General features: G+C 43.5%; 1 protein-coding gene across 8 annotated transcripts in view; it reads right to left on the bottom strand.

The window, feature by feature from the left end:
* The window catches only part of WIPF1 (WAS/WASL interacting protein family member 1), a 131,050-nt gene that overhangs the window by 31,168 nt on the left and 83,819 nt on the right, over positions 1–16,063 (bottom strand). For 4 of the 8 annotated variants that reach the window (XM_049616010.1, XM_049616009.1, XM_049616011.1 and 1 more), the window contains 2 exons: positions 11,778–11,863; positions 3,280–3,368 (listed from right to left, as the gene is read on the bottom strand). In XM_049616010.1, coding sequence (XP_049471967.1) covers positions 3,280–3,330 — 51 coding nt within the window. In that variant the 5' untranslated portion in view covers positions 3,331–3,368; positions 11,778–11,863. The remainder of the gene's footprint in view (positions 1–3,279; positions 3,369–11,777; positions 11,864–16,063) is intronic. The other 4 variants (XM_049616014.1, XM_049616012.1, XM_049616013.1 and 1 more) reach the window with 1 other exon arrangement.

The raw sequence follows: 16,063 nt of genomic DNA, 5'->3' as shown, positions 1-16,063 counted from the left end.
AAAGCTTGGCTCACAGAGATTGCAGGGTAGACAAAGGTGGTGGTTTAAAATGTTTAGGTATTTTCTCCCTTTTCCAGAATTCCTAGGAAATATCCTCGCTGTGAAATTGAGATCTCACTTTCTCAGGGTTATTTGATGGAGTGGGGACACGAGGAGCCCAGCACACAGGACTCGGAAGTAGGCATGTGCCTGTGTCTGCCACATGTAGAAACTGGCTTGGTCTGGCCTGGCCCCAGGGACACTTGGCTTCCCCAAACCCAAAGGTCCTTCCAGCAGACCTAAGAGACCTTCTAGGTTGGCCCCGGCCCTTCTTGAAGGATCTGACTCCAGAGGAGCCAGCGAGGGGCACAAGAGGTAAAGCTGGGGCATTTTAGCTGGAGCCCTCACCCAGCGATTTAGTATCAGAGTCGGAGGCAGAGGGAAAGCTAAGGAAAACCCGGAAGCAGGCTACATGGAATCTCTGTGTTAAGCTGGAAGGGTCTTGAAATAATTACAGAGTATTATTTGCTCATAATAACAGCAGTTATCATTTATATAGTTTTTCCCCTGGGCCAGGCACTGCTTTTAGAACTTTTATGTGTATTAATTCATTTGGTCCTCATCAACCCTGTGAGTCATTATTTCCATTTTACGGACAAGGAAATAGAGGCACAGGGAAGTGGAATCATTTGCCCCAGTCACCCAGCTAGTCAGAGGGGGAGGAGGTAGGATTCAAACCCTGGCTGTCTGACCCCACAGCCTTCCCTGTAACTTGGCAGAAGGGTAAATGTGGGATCAACAAATGCCCCTTTGCCCAAATTGGGGAGATGCTGTTAAAAGGCACAAAATCAAACTACAAGATGAATACATCTTGGAGATCTACTGTACAGCACAGTGATTACAGTTAACAATACTGTATTATAAGCTTCAAAGTTGCTAAGAGACTAGGTCTTAAATGTTTTCACCAGAAAACAAGGAATGATAATTATGTGATGTGAAAGACAGGCCAGCTAAAGCTAAGGTTGCAATTACACCGCAATACATAACTGTAGCAAATCAACCCCTTGTATGACTTAAACGTACACAACGTTCCTCGCCAGTTATAAATCTCAGTTAAAAAAATAACAAAGTACCCCTTCCCCACCTGCCTCCAACACACCCCTGAAGCAAGCCTGTTAACAGCAGCTTCTCAGCGCTCCTTTCCAGATGTGCTTTTTATGTGTACAGTTCACTTTTGCTAATGGAGTCACCTTCCATTCCTCTGAAACTGTTTTTTTCAACTCAACAACACATCTTGGAAAGCACTTTTATTTATTTATTTATTTATTTATTTATTTATTAAAAACATTTTTTTTAATGTTTATTTGTTTTAGATAGAGAACATGAGCAGGGGAGGGACAGAGAGACAGAGGGAGACACAGAATCTGAAGCAGGCTCCAGGCTTTGAGCTGTCAGCACAGAGCCTGATGTGGAGCTCGAACCCACAAACTGTGTGATCATGACCTGAGCTGAAGTCGGACGCTTATTAACCAACTGAGCCATCCAGGTTCCCCTTAGAAAGAACTTTTAAAATTCCCTGTCTTCATTTTAAGGATGAAAAAAAAAAAAAAAAACAAAAAACAATCTGAGGCCCAGAGAGGTTAAGCACTGGCTCTCTTACCACCTTGGGGTCAGCAATTTTCACCAGCCTCCTGTTATGCCTCCGAATTTATCTTGGTGCCCAACCTCCTTGGGTGCTACTTCTGCAGTCAAGAACCCTTAACTGAACTGTCCCACTAGACAGTGCCCTAGGATGGCCACTAACCCCCCTTTCCCTTTGCTCATCTCTATATCCGATTTATTTAGGATCTTGCTTTCAGTCACAGAATAATGGGTGGAAATGAGTTAATAGGATACATTTCAGTCACTCTGGTACAACTTGTATAACTTATGTATCTTCTCAGCTACCTGTATTATTTATTTAGTATTTTTCATTAAGTCAGTCCACTATACTATTATACTATTTTTCAGGTGAATATTTTCTTTTAAATTAACTCACTATTAAGCCCTCAGTTTGATGTGCTAGTTATAATTTTTAGAACATGCATTAAAATCATTACATGAGCATTAAAATAAAAAAAAATAATTAATCCATGTACTTACCCAGCTAGTGGTATAAAACCACTCTTTGGGGGAAATACAGATAAACAAGCCTGCTATGTTAGCCAGATCAGAACTTTTCAAACTTCTCTGACTGAGGGACCAATTAAAAAAAAATTTTTTTTTTCCAATGCATCTTGGACTGAAACTTTTGTAACAATTAATTTGTAGAAACATGAATTAGTTAAAACAAGAGACACACAACAGACACAATACTATTGTCAAATTGCTGTATATCTTCATGCTTACTCTCAATTTCTGTAACTATCTCCTTGGAGCCCCTAACCAGCAGTCAGAGGACCACACTGAGTAGCAACAAGCCAACTAATTGTTCTTCCAACTAGGTTCCAGCTTCAGATGGACTCTGTAAATGTGTCCTGTGGAAGCCTGGGCAAGAGACTTTTCCTCCCCGAGCCTCAGTTTCCCCAAATGAGAAATGAAGGACCCATCGCCGTGAGGCTCCTTAGTGGGGAGGAAGCCTCACAAGCTGAGGGAGTTAATGGGGCAATGGGGTGTGTCTGTGAACCTTTCTGTATCACCACGTGGAGGGCTGCCGGTTTCCTGTAAGAGGGTGCACTAATTTCTGAGGACAGGTCTATCAAGAGATGAGGAGGAGCCCAGTGAAGATATTCCATTGGAAAGTGGACATTTAAATGCAAGGACAGTTTTAAAGCAGGATATGAGTATGGGGGAAGCGGGGATAGGGGGTGGTGGATGATATCTGCTAAAAATACAGGTGGGAATAAAGGGGAAAAGGCAGAGAAAAAGAAAAGGGTGAGTCTGCAGGAAGCTTTAACGGATGCATTTCATACAGAGACCTGGGTTTCTGGACTGTCCTTTCCAGAAGTTAAAGGCTAGAAGTCGAGTCCATTTGAATGGAAACCGTGCACACCCGGCAGAACCCCTGTGAACACGTCTCGGGCTGGTGTGTGGGAAGGAAACCCAGTGAATGCACATCCCACACGTGTACTTGGCATTGCCTGGGACCTTTAACAACCAACCTTTTGGGATCTCAGGGTCTGGCTCACCCTGCACTGGGAAAACCTGCCGCACAGCACTTACCCAGAATGTGAATACACTGAAAACAAATACATGCGTGGCAGGGTTGCCTTAATCTGGCCTGCTCTGCGCACCAGTGACGGATGGTGAGGAGCTACTCACCAGAGCAAACGTCGGTGGGGGTGGGGGCGCCGGAGGGGGAGGGACGGGCATCTCGGACAGTTACACTTTCAACAGCCTTGCCGATGAATCTGTAAAAACAAAACAAACAGGAACAAAATATGGTCACATATTAGACTTTTTATTTACTTTTATTATTATTATTTTTTATTTTAGAGAGATAGCAAGCAGGAGAGAGGGGCAGAAGGAGAATTAAAACAAAAATTTTTTTTTTATGTTTATTCATTTTTGAGAAAGAGAGAGACAGATTGTGAGTGGGAGAGGGGCAGAGAGAGAGGGAGACACAGAATCCGAAGCAGGCTCCGGGGCTCTGGGCTGTCAGCACAGAGCCCACCCGAGGCAGGGCTTGAATTCACGGACCGTGAGATCATGACCTGAGCCAAAGTCAGACACTTCATCGACAGAGCCACCCAAGCACCCCAAGAATTTTTTTAGATGTTTTATTTAGTTTTGAGAGAGCACGGGGTGGGGGGGTTGGCAGAGAGAAGGGGACAGAGGATTCGAAGAGGGTTCTTTGCTGACAGCACTGAGCCCAATGCAGGGCTCGAACTCACAAACCGTTAGATCATGACCTGAGCTATAGTCATCTGTTCAACTGACTGAGCCATCCAGGTGCCCGAGAGAGAGAGAGAGAGAGAGAGAGAGAGAGAGAGAGAATTTTAAGCAGGCTGCATACTCAGTGCAGAGCTTGACACGGGACTTGATCCCAGGACACTGGGATCATGACCTGAGCTGAAATCAAGAGTCAGAAGCTCAACCGACTGAGCCACCCAGGCCCCTAGGCTTTTTAGTAACACTCTGTCCTAATCTTCCTTCCCTCCTTCCCACCACCAAAGTGACAGCTATTCACATAGGCCAAGTTTTATAAGGGATGGGAATTACCTTTACAACATTGCTAAGATGTTACCCTTCTGGAAGGATCCTAGCAGAGGAGGTTTCTGAGCCAAGATGGGCAAAGACAATGGAAGCAAAACTGGCCCCTCACACTTCTTGATTCTTCCACCCGCCAGAACAGGTCGGGGGAATGACACCTGGAGGGATCTGGGCCTGGGGCCTGAGTGAGCTGGAAGGTGGTCTTAAAACTGCTAGAAATGAATCCTGGCAAATCTGATGTTCAAGCGTCTCCTCATCCCCACTCATTTCCATGACGACATCCTATCTTGCTCTCCTGCTCCTGATCACTGCTTGTCTTCTTGCAGATGCCTGGCATTCGCCTGGGTCTGGGCACACACTGTGGAAATGCAAAGACCAATCTTTTTCTGGTTTTGCCTGCAAAGGTCTTACAGTCTTCCAAGAAAGAGGACAGGGATCAAGTAAAGCAGGCAGGGAAGATGGGCAAGGGGGCTGGATTCCTATCTTTGTGCTACCTGGCATTTCCTAAGTTTTTAAAAAGAGGGGGAAAAAAGAGACCAGGTCCCAAACTCTGACTCCCAGGCTGTTTACTAGAAATACACCTCACTAGAAAAGCTTTGTGCACAGTGTGACAGCTCTGGGAACAAGAGAAAAGCCAGACTCTGTGATGGTGTGGGAGAGTGCGGGGAAAACCCGGCCAGTGGCAGTGGGAAGGGGGAAGCCTGGCAAACATTAGGAGCTGAAGAAATTACGGGGCAAGGAAGTCTCCCAGGAGCTCCCTAGCCACAAACCCACCTCCCTTCCCCGCCCCCCTTGGAGTCCCATTCCGGAGTCTCATCCAAAGCCCCAGATCCCAAGCACGGGGCCGGCCTCACCCACTTTCTCGCCCCTAAGTAATCCCAGCTTCTCCCACCCAGTCCTTGCTACTCAAGTGCGGTCCTAGGTCAGCAGCAAGGGCATCATCACCCTGCGCTGTTGGAAATGTCAAATCTCAGTCCCTCTCCCCACCACTGAATTTGTTTCGGCATTTTAGCAAGATGCCAAGGTGATTCATGTGCACTAAAATAGGAGATGCCTGTTGCAGAATCTGAGCCTTAAACCAGTGGGCAGCCTGGGACACTTACCACCTGAACTACATGGAACATGTGTCCTGAATTTCAAACACCAGAATTCTCTTTCTTTTGTTCTCGATGTCTCTCCCTTTTTTAAAATGTTTACTTATTTTGAGAGAGAGCATAAGCATGGGAGGAGCAAAGAGAGAGGAGAGAATCCTAGGCAGGCTCCACACTGTCAGCACAGAGCCCGACATGGGGCTCGAACTCACAAGCTGTGAGATGGTGACCTGAGCCAAGATCAAGAGTAAGGTGTTTAGCTGACAGGGCCACCCAGGCGCTCTTGTTCTCAATGTTTCTTAAGTGAAGAAAACGATTTATTTAGAATTAAAAAAATTAATTCCGTTCAGGCACTAAAGGTTAGTGTGTAAAACTTACACCCTGAAACAAATACTTTCTCTTAAAGTGTCGCTAGATGGCTTGCTTTCTGTGAGCACAAAGGGAATGTAAGAGCTAAAAGGACATGGCTGGACGTATCAGAGGCGCTGGATGGCGGGAATGAAGACAGTTTGGAACAGTTCCATTCCAAGTGGACCACTGAGAAAATGAATTTTTAGAGCCTCCACAGCAGCAACAATAGCTGTCGGTTATTGACCATCAAGTGGATCGAAGGCACTTAGAACATCGCTAACTTGTAACAGTGACATTGCAAACTAGCGTGATTCCGCACACCTTCCAGAGGACGCTGAGACTCAGGGAGTCTAAGGAACTCACCAAAAGACAGAAATTCATTCACAACCAATCCTTTCAATCCCTGCTGTTTTTAGATAAGCATTTTTAGGCAGGTAAAGGGCTGACACCTGTAGACTAGGTTAGAATTTGTTTTTCAATAAGAGACGGTCTCAGATTCTTTTAAAATGTGTTCCTTAAATTGGCCTTTTCTGGATGACACCAGCCAGTCACCTGTGGGGCCAAGTGGGCAGCGTAGCCAGCGCTGGGCGCCTGTGCTATGATGCCTGTATTGGGGCAGGAGTCACCTTCTGAGGCCTCAGTGTCACACGTGTCTTAGCTCCAGGAGGAAGGATGGGGATCGGAAATTGGATTCAGGAGCAACTTACTGTGAAAGACACTGCAGCCAAAGCAATGGTGTTAACAGAGCCGGAGAAAGCAGCTTACCAAGGAAGGGGGTGGCCAGGTCCGCCCACAGGGCCCCAAAGATGCTCTCCAGGGAACAGATCATCTGTGTGCTTGGTGGATGAAATGCCCCTCAGGCCTCAAAATCATTGTATCAGACTCCCCCTTCGCCAGCTAACCTGTCATCCCATTATCCTAACACCGAGCAAGGAAGGGCTAGATTCTGGTCAATTACCAGGAACCCTTCTCGTGAGTCAGTCCCCCGTTGCAAAGATCACACTGAACTTCTGTCCGATACCTCTCAGGGGTCAGGCTGTGGTACAGGGACCCTTTCAGGGGACTGCCACCCTGTCAGGCTTCTTTCATCTAGTTGTTTTACAACTTTCTGTTGTTGCTATTATGCTTCTGTCTGTGCACTGACTTATAGATAAACCTGTGGACCACAGAGTCTCAGCCTCCCTGCTCCCCTGTGCTCCCCACCCCGGCCACCCCAGATAAATCTCGGAAAAGGGCTACATTTAGATTCAGATAGGCTGAGCGGTATCCTCAACGTCCCAAAACCTCAAACGAAGCACCATTATGAGGTTTTCTCAGGCTACCTGGCTACTATCGAAATTGGATTCCAAACTTTTCTCCTGTGGCCCAACCCCTATATGTTTTACTAAAAAACAACAAACCATGGGGGTGCCTGGATGGCTCAGTTGGTTAAGCATCAGACTCTTGATTTTGGCTCAGGTCATGATCTCACAGTTCATGGGATCAGGCCCTGCATCGGTCTCTGCACTGACGGCACGGAGCCTGCTTGGGATTCTGGGATTCTCTCTCTCCCTCTCTCTCTGCCCCTCCCCTCCTCAAAATAAATGAACAACACCATACAGCATATACATAAATAAACAACATACAAATAAAAACAACAACAAACCTGACCCTATTATTTGGGAAGATCAGGAAAACACAGACTTGGGGACCTTAAAGAAAAGCTTGATAAAGCTCCCTGCCCTCGGATATCAGGGAGGTTCTTTTTTCCCCCTTTTTGTGAGAGAGAAGAGAATGCCCTTGGAACACTCACCAAAAAATATGGAAACCGTCATAGATCTATAGGGCATTAGTATAGCCAATAACTGGACCCTCAGGCATGAGGATACCTCCCTTTGCTCGGAGTCATTCCTGCCACACTGCGTTTTTGGTTGAGGCCACTGAAGAAACAATCATGGGACCCCCTCTAATGATCTTTGTCCCATGCACCAGAGGCCCTCCTGAATTCTCACCACACAACACCTTTCAGCCAGTCGCTTCATCTCCCGTGAAATTCCCCACTAACCGCTCATCATGTACCTCTTTCTTGCTGCAATATCCTTAGCCATGCCACTCTCCTCTCCCTCTTCAATGATGGAGCCTCTCACAACTGCGTGAGGCTGACACAGCACCTTTTGACTCCCCGTGATAATTTACAGAAAACTCACACCAACGCAGATCTTTCATGGTTTACTGATGGGTCTTATTCAAGGGATGAAAATGGTAAATATGCCAGGCACACTATTACAACCCTTTTTAAAAGAGTTCCTTTACCTTTACCCCAACAGGCTGAATTATAGGCTCTTTATTCAGTCTTGAACCTTAGCCAAAGGCAAACTCAACAAACATCTACACGGACAGTCAGTATGCCTTTGGGGTGGCCCATGACTGGGATGTTATGGAAAGGTTATGGCAAGGTTTCCTTACCTCTAATGGGAACAAAACTAACACTTTTATTAGATGCCATACTTTTGCCAGCTGCCGTAGCTAGTATTAAGATAACTGGGCATTCCAGACTTGACTCCCTGGAGGCTGAAGAAAACCAATGTTTCTGTCAAAAATGCCGGTCTTCAGGGAACAAATAAGCAAACCTCTCATGGTCCAAAAGGATGTTCCTCCAAAAGAAAATCCCCAAAATTGACAAGAGATGCCCAACAATTGGCCCCGGAGAGGAAAACACGATATTGGAAATCTAATAATTGTTGGTTCAGTAAAAAGAGAGAACTCTGGCTTGAACCAAATAACAATGCAGTCCTGCCAAAGAGTCTCAAATTCCCATTACTAACCACTGTACGTGCATGAAATCATTAGCCTGCTGATAAGATGATAGGCTTTATGAAACAATACTGGTGGGGAAATATTAATAAGGCTGCAAAAAGTGCCTACCTTGATTGCCCTCCCTGTGTAAAATACAAGCTTGGGAAATACGTCCATGCTGCTCCTAGGCATTTTAAACTGCCCGATGGACCGTTAGAGGCGTGGCAAGTGGGTTTTATTCAGTTCCTCCCATCTCATGGACAAAAATGTGTTTTAGTCTTGATCTGTGTGTCTTCTCACTGGGCTGGAAGCTTTCCCTGGTAGACAGGTTATGGCCTCTTTTGTGGCTAAAATCCTATTAGAAAAGATTATCCCTACCTGGGGAGCCCCTCTCAAGCTTCACAGTGACCCAGGAACTCACTTCACTCATCGAGTGCTTCAACAGGTCTGTGCTTTGTGCCCGGTTCTGTAGTTCTTCCATGGTGCCAAACACCGTCAATCCTCAGGGCTAGTCCAACGCACTAACAGCATTAGTAAGACTCGATCGGCAAAATTTGTAGAGACCTTTCAAATAACCTGGCCAAAAGCATTGCTGTTGGTCCTTCTAGATCTCAGATCCAACCTTTTGAGACTCATAAGCTCTCATCCTCTGAGAATGTCACAGGGTGCCTGATGCATCTGGCTCCCATGTCTTTTGACAGCTGATAAAAGGAGATACACTCCAATACTGTAAAGGCTTACTTGCTTCTATTGAAAAGGACCATGTTTTAATAGAACAATGTTTTTTTCACTGCATGCTCCCAGGAGGTGAAGACCTTAAACATCACACCTTACAACCTGGAGATTTCATCTATTAGAAAAGACACCTCCAAAAGTGTCTCCAACCTCACTCGAAGAGCCCCTACTAAGTACTGTTTAACCAACCCTGTGTCACCAAACTTCAAGGAATAGACCCCTAGATTCTCATGTCACATCTAAAGGCACCAAACCCTGACTGGAGCTGCACACCAATTGGTCGGACTAAGATTTTGAGGCATGGAAACTGACAACAGCTTTCTCAAGATGGCTGGACCAGGCCTGTAGGTCCTTTTCTCATTGTTGCTTCTTACTCTGTCTTCTCCCTTTCTTCCTTGGACAGATAATGTTTTTATCTACATTTCCCAATCCATTACAAAAGGGGGAAACTCCTCTGGTTGTTGGATTTGTCACCAGAACCTTCTATCTGCCAGGACAGCGTGACTCCTTAGCTTATCCTGTAAGTAATTTTGCTGGAATCCCAAATGCCACTGCATGCCTAAACTGTTCCTCAGGTCCCTTTCATAAGGTTAGATTATTATATCCATACACCACTGCTCCCTGCCTCAATCTAACCCAATCTTTGGTTGGAGAAATGAGCTCTCTCGTATATATATGTACAGTAAAACCTTCGATTGTGAGTAACTTATTCTGTGAGTGTTCTGCAAGACAAGCAAACATTTCTAAGAAATTTTAACTTGACAAACGAGTGATGTCTTGCAATACGAGTAGTACATGATGCCGAATGTCACATGATCACAACTGAGCCAATGGTTCTTTTCTCTCTCTCTCTCTCTTTCTCTCATTGTGGGATTGTGGGTGGCGGTCTCCCATGCTCAGACACTTGGTCTCAGGCCGCGGTGTTTGGCAGAAATCAGTGATTTTTCAGAACGCTGGAAGGTGCCCACAAATGGCACTCGTGTATTTTTTGTCACCTCAAAGCACCTATGGACAGTCCTTTGCTTTTCCATACAAAAGTAAGTTTAGGAAAGCTTTGCTTCATTCTAGGTCAGGCTGCCTGTAGACACACACCCTTTCCTCTGCTGTCTTATTGCCAGTTACATTAAATACAGTATGTGACAAGAGTTTGTTAATACGATACTGTAGTTAACATCTGAGGGAGCATCTACAATGGCCCCCATGCAGAAAAAGATTCCATTGAGCCAACAGATAGCAGTGATTCTGTTAGTGATAGTGAAAATGGTCCTACACAATAACCCTCCTCTGGACTCCCTCACACCAGCCAGGAAGGTTTTCAAGGTTAAGTGCAGGTTAATTTGTTTATTTTTATTTATATTTTATATTTTCTTTATCATTTTGTATTATATTACAGTACTGTAATCATTTTTATATGAATATTTTTGGATTGTGAAATGAATCATGTGAGTTTCCATAATTTCTTATGGGGAAATTCGCTTTGATATACAAGTGCTTTGGATTACAAGCATGTTTCCAGAACTAATTATGCTTGCAAACCAAGGTTTTACTATATATATACATATATATATATATATCTACACACATATATATGTGTGTGTAGATATATATATATATATATATATATATATCTACACACACACACACACACACACACACACACACATATATATGAGAAAGACACTGTGGACAGCCAGTGTAAGTCAGACCATTTGTAAGCTGGCTGTCATACCCATATGTTTAGGAAGACTTTCAATACATGATAACATGGTATTTGAGTCTTGGTTGCTAATGCCTGCACACTGACGAATGAGTTCATAAATGCTAATCCTTATGAGGGAGCCCTATGTGCAGTCCTGGCTGTATTCACTACTCTCTTTTCTCCTCATAACAAAAGAGCAGCTTCCCAATGGTCCACCTCCCTCAACCTTCATGGCTCATTAAATGAGAACTTCTAGGGGCACCTGGGTGGCTCAGTTGGTTAAGCATCCGACTCTTGGTTTTGGCTTAGGTCAAGATCTCACGGTTTGTGAGTTCAAGCCCTGCATGGGGCTTGATGCTGATAGTGTGGAGCCTGCTGGGGATTCTCTCTCCCCCTCTCTCTCTGTCCCCTCCCCTGTTCACTCTCTTCTGTCTCTCTCTCAAAATAAATAAATAAACTTCAAAAAATTTTTTTTTAAAAATGAGAACTTCTAAGAGGCATGTATGACTTGGATTTGTCTCCATAGAGACAGTCTTCACCCTTTGGTCGAGTAAGTGCTAATGAATGCTTGATGAGACATCTCTCCCTAAAGTCAGGAGAGCTGCCAGGTTCCATAATCAAAGCAGGGTCAGCCCAACAATGATCACGTAAATTGCTGGCTAAGGTAGTTTTGGATAATCACATAGCTTTCGATGACCTACCTGCTGAGCAAGGAGGCATTTGTGTGATAGCAAACACCACCTACCGCACATGGATGAACTCCTCTGGGCAAGTAGAAACCCAGTTGCACAAAATTAGGAAACAAGCACATTGGCTACCATGAGCTTTGTCTAATTCTCCATGTTCCTTTGATTTGTTCAGTTGGCTACCTTCAGGCCCAGGGTCAGCGTGCAGAATCATACAATTTGGAATTGTCACGTTTTTGTGTTTTGTATAATTATTTTTAAGTTTCGTACCTGATGCCTGTCAAAACTTTGTAGTAACAATATGCAAGAAGGTGATGCTAACCCAGTGTTGCAAGATGGTCTCCGATGTGTACAACCTTGACAAGAGACAGGAAATGCCTGTGAGTTCTCCCTCTTAACCTTCCTCGTTACTCAAATGTGGATTTAAATGGTTTCCAACTGCTATGCACTTCCCTTCTGATATGGGACACAACACCCAGGAAAGCTCCTTCCTGGCAGTGAGGGATATGGACGAGGCAACTCTTGATCAGCGATACTTTTAAGGAAAGATCTTGATCAAAAGGGGGGAAATGTGGAATCAAATAATGGAAACCTCATTTAAAATGGAGTCAGGGGCACCTGGGTGGCTCAGTCAGTTAAGTGTCTGACTCCATCTCAGCTCAGGTCTTAATCTCAGGGTCGTGAGTTCAAGTCCCATGTTGGGCTCCGCCCTGGGTGTGGAGCCTACTTTAAAAAAACTAATAAATAAATAAATAAATAAATAAATAAATAAATAAACCAACAAAATAAAAAAAATAAAAGGGAATCAGGAGGCCAGAAAAGGGAGCTCTCAGACCCTACTGACATGTCCTCAGTTGCAGACCCCAACAGGAAGAAGCGTTTTTCAATAGGAAGAAGCCTGCTTTACTACCCCAGCAGGCAGAAGGAAGATTTTCTTCTTGCCCAGCCAATGAAAAACTGCCACCACCTGAACTGTGACTTTCCTCCAGCAGGCTTTCGATCAAAGCAGCCCCTTCCAACTTCCTCCTTTTTCTCTGTAAAGTCACCTTCCTCTCCTTTGATCTCACGGTTTGCCTATGATTTTGCCATAGCTTGCATGTGCCCAACTGCAGTTCTTCCCAAATAAACCCAATCGGCTGTTTTAGTTTCAAGAGTGACAACACAAAGATGAAAATAAAACATGACAGTTGTATTTAACCACTGAAAGAAGCGTTCGATAAAAACTAAATTTTAGGTGGGGAGCTTGGGTGGCTCAGTCGGTTGAGTGTCCAACTCTTGGTTTCGGCTCAGGTCATGATCTCATACTTCCTGAGTCCGAGCCCTGCATCGGGCTCTGCACTGACAGTGCAGAGCCTCCTTGGGAATTTCTCTCCCTCTCTCTTCCCCTCCCCAGCTCACATGCTCTGTATTTCTCTCTCTCAAAATAAATAAAATTAAAAAATAATAATCATTAAATTATAGGTGAAAAAGCGTTGGGGTTAATAATAAGGCAGATAATTTATAGATATTCTAAACATTTTCATGTAGGTCCATCCAGCTTGTGAACACACACATAATGCCCCTTCCCCCTCTGTCTCTATATACACAGATGCACATTTGTTTGACCAATAAATATTAAGTTATATATAACTCAACAGTGTTTTAATAAGAAAAGGCTCTTAAATTCATATTGAGTTATTACAACCATAAAAAGTTATTGTAGAAGCATTCATTATAAAGGCAATGAATCCACTCCAAGTTACACTGTAGAAATAAAATCATTTAGCCAACTCAAATTGCTACTAAAATCCTGAATTTTAAAAAGCCCATAGTTTGGGGATGCCTATCATAATTATTATGGATTCTATTCTTTAGAGACTCTTTGCATGATGCAAACTTAGTTGGATGTGCTTAAGATGTGAAGACCATTAGAACTAATTAAGATGAAGTTGGCTTTGTTCTTCAACTTCCTGTAAAAATGCTCAACAGGAAAATTGATGCTCACAGCAAACCACAGCCATCCTGTTTCTTCAGCACAATCTTTTCACAGCTGCAGTTGCCTGTAGTTTCTATTTTCTGATACGAGTCACAGCGCAACATCTCTGTGCTCCACCCCCCCCCCCCACCCTCCAGCAGGCCCAGGCTCAGAGGGCTGTAGGCAATGAGGCAATTAACACAAAGAGGAAAAACAAAAGACTGTTCAACTCAAGAGGAAGCAAAAGGTAGAGGAAAGAAAGGAGCTTTAAGCAAAGCAGCAGCATCATCTAGTTAGTGGTCTCTGTTATTTGCAATCCCAGCTGGACCACACGTTGTCTGTACACGGAACCCGTCATTTCTCAAAATGTACTTGCTCTTTTCTTGATCATCATTTAAGACGATAAGTGAATTCTGCATATGGGTTGTCTTCTCAATGGTAAGGGTTTGTGTCTTGCTGTATTTAGAGCGTCCTTGGCTAGTTCAGAAATACTTCCTTTAGAGTTCTTTTAGATAAACAGTTAATTTTGGAGGGGGGAGTGGGAAAGGCATTTTTCAGAGAAGACGTTTTGAAACATCTACGATGTCATTATGATCAGTAGCACACAAATTCACAGTTTCACTGTAAGAGTAACTGGTAGGGAAATAAAGGTTGCTATGAAGTCAAATAATTTTTTAAATCCACTGTCATACATGCTTCATTTAAAAATGAATGCAAATTTATAGACATCCAAGCCCTTTTAAAAGTGAGAAAATGAAGATAAGTTGAACGTTCCACCTGTCATGGTTTAGCTGTGGGAAAGGGAAAGGAAGCCTTTCTCTGCCTTATCCACATAACTAAAAGGTATCGAGTTTCTTCCCACTACTTCCCGTCTCTTCTAAGTTTTCTCTTTAAGGGGATCAAATTTTAAAGCCAGAGTTTTCCTAAATCTTCCAGCATATTTAGTTTCACTGGAGGATTAAGATCTACCCATGCGCCCTTACCCCCAGCATATATGTCAACACACTCAATATATTTTATTCATGTTATCACTGAAAGTGTAGTCTTACAATACAAGCAAAAGTATCACCAAATTTACTTCTAAAAAGGCCAAAAGACCTAGGAAGGAAAATGTCTTCCTTATGGTTATTCACTTTATTTTACTATTTTTTTTTAAGCTTATTTATTTAAGAGACAGAGAGCACAAGTGGGGGAGGGGCAGAGAGAGAGGGAGAGAGAATCTCAAGCAGGCTCTGCACTGTCAGTGCAAAGTGAGATCATGACCTGAGTCAAAACCAAGAGTCGGACGCTTAACCGACTAAGCCACCCAGGTGTCCCCTTTAAACCTTTTTTTAAATGTTTGTTTATTTTTGAGACAGAGAGAGAGAGACAGAGAAGCGAGCATGCGTGAGTGGGAGAGGGGCAGAGAGAGGGAGACAGATATCTGAAGCTATGTGGGGCTGGAATGCATGACCCATGAGCCCGATGTGAGGCTCGAACCCACGAACCAGGAGGTCATGACTTGAGCCAATATCAGGAGTCAGACACTCAACTGACTGAGCTACCCAGGTGCCCCTGTTGCTGTGACATTTAAAACAAAGCATTTGTAATCTCAGAGTCTTACAACTGCAAGAGGGCACCTAATGGCCTCTACACTGCATTTATGAAAGAAGCTCTTGAAATTATAGAAAACTTCACATTTAGTTGTTAGGTGGCCTTGGGCAAATTGCATAGTCTAAATCCAGTTTAGACTAGATCCATTTTATTCAAGAGTGAAATAAGGCAAATGCGTAACAATATTCACTATTTTGTTAAAAATAAAAGAAGTAAAAAAGCCTAACATGTAGCAAGTGCTCAATAAATGCTACTGTCTCCCCACTCATAACCATAAGAAAGAAACCAGGAGTTGATTGAAACCTTAGCCCACATGTCCATATCCATGCAAACCTCCATATTACAAATGAATGGTGAAGGGAGATGTGTATAGAGTGCATTTTAAATTTCTCAGAAAAAGCATACTAATTAAGGCATTCCTTATTCTAGTATTTTTTTCAGTTTTAATTTTTAGGAGTGAGGGTTGCAAAATACAGACAGAGGTATTTATGATAGTTCAAGAGAAATGCTCTTTTCAACAAGACATAAATGTATGGCAATTTAATTAAACAAAAGCGAAATGTTTCACAATTTAAACAGCCAGAAACTTACAAAGTAAAATGACATGTTCATGAAATGTTAAGCAGACTTCCAAAGGGCATAAAACTTGAAAGCTCCAGAAATTAGGGAGCTCACTTCCTCTTACATTTTAGCATAGATTGGACAACTTCCAGCCTATGGGCCAGATCTAGAATCTGATTTCATCAATGAGCAGGGTGAGATTGCTGCTGGACCCCAGGGAATCCTTTTTATCATGGACAGTTCTCGGAACACTGCACTTTATCCGGTGTCTGTATGATCCTTAAAAGTTTAAATATTAGAGTAATTAAAGAGCTGTGAACAATGAACTCATGTATGAACTTTTCAAAGAACAGCAAAAAGCCTGATTGGGATTCTAGAGAAATCATTTAAACCTCTTTAGACTACAAAAGGAAGGGTTTTGACTAGATGATGTGCCAGTTCAGAAGCA

Source organism: Panthera uncia (genome assembly GCF_023721935.1).
Source record: "Panthera uncia isolate 11264 chromosome C1 unlocalized genomic scaffold, Puncia_PCG_1.0 HiC_scaffold_3, whole genome shotgun sequence".
Taxonomy (NCBI): Eukaryota; Metazoa; Chordata; class Mammalia; order Carnivora; family Felidae; genus Panthera; species Panthera uncia.
Note: the sequence above shows the minus strand (reverse complement) of the source record. Positions and strands in the feature narration are given on the sequence as shown.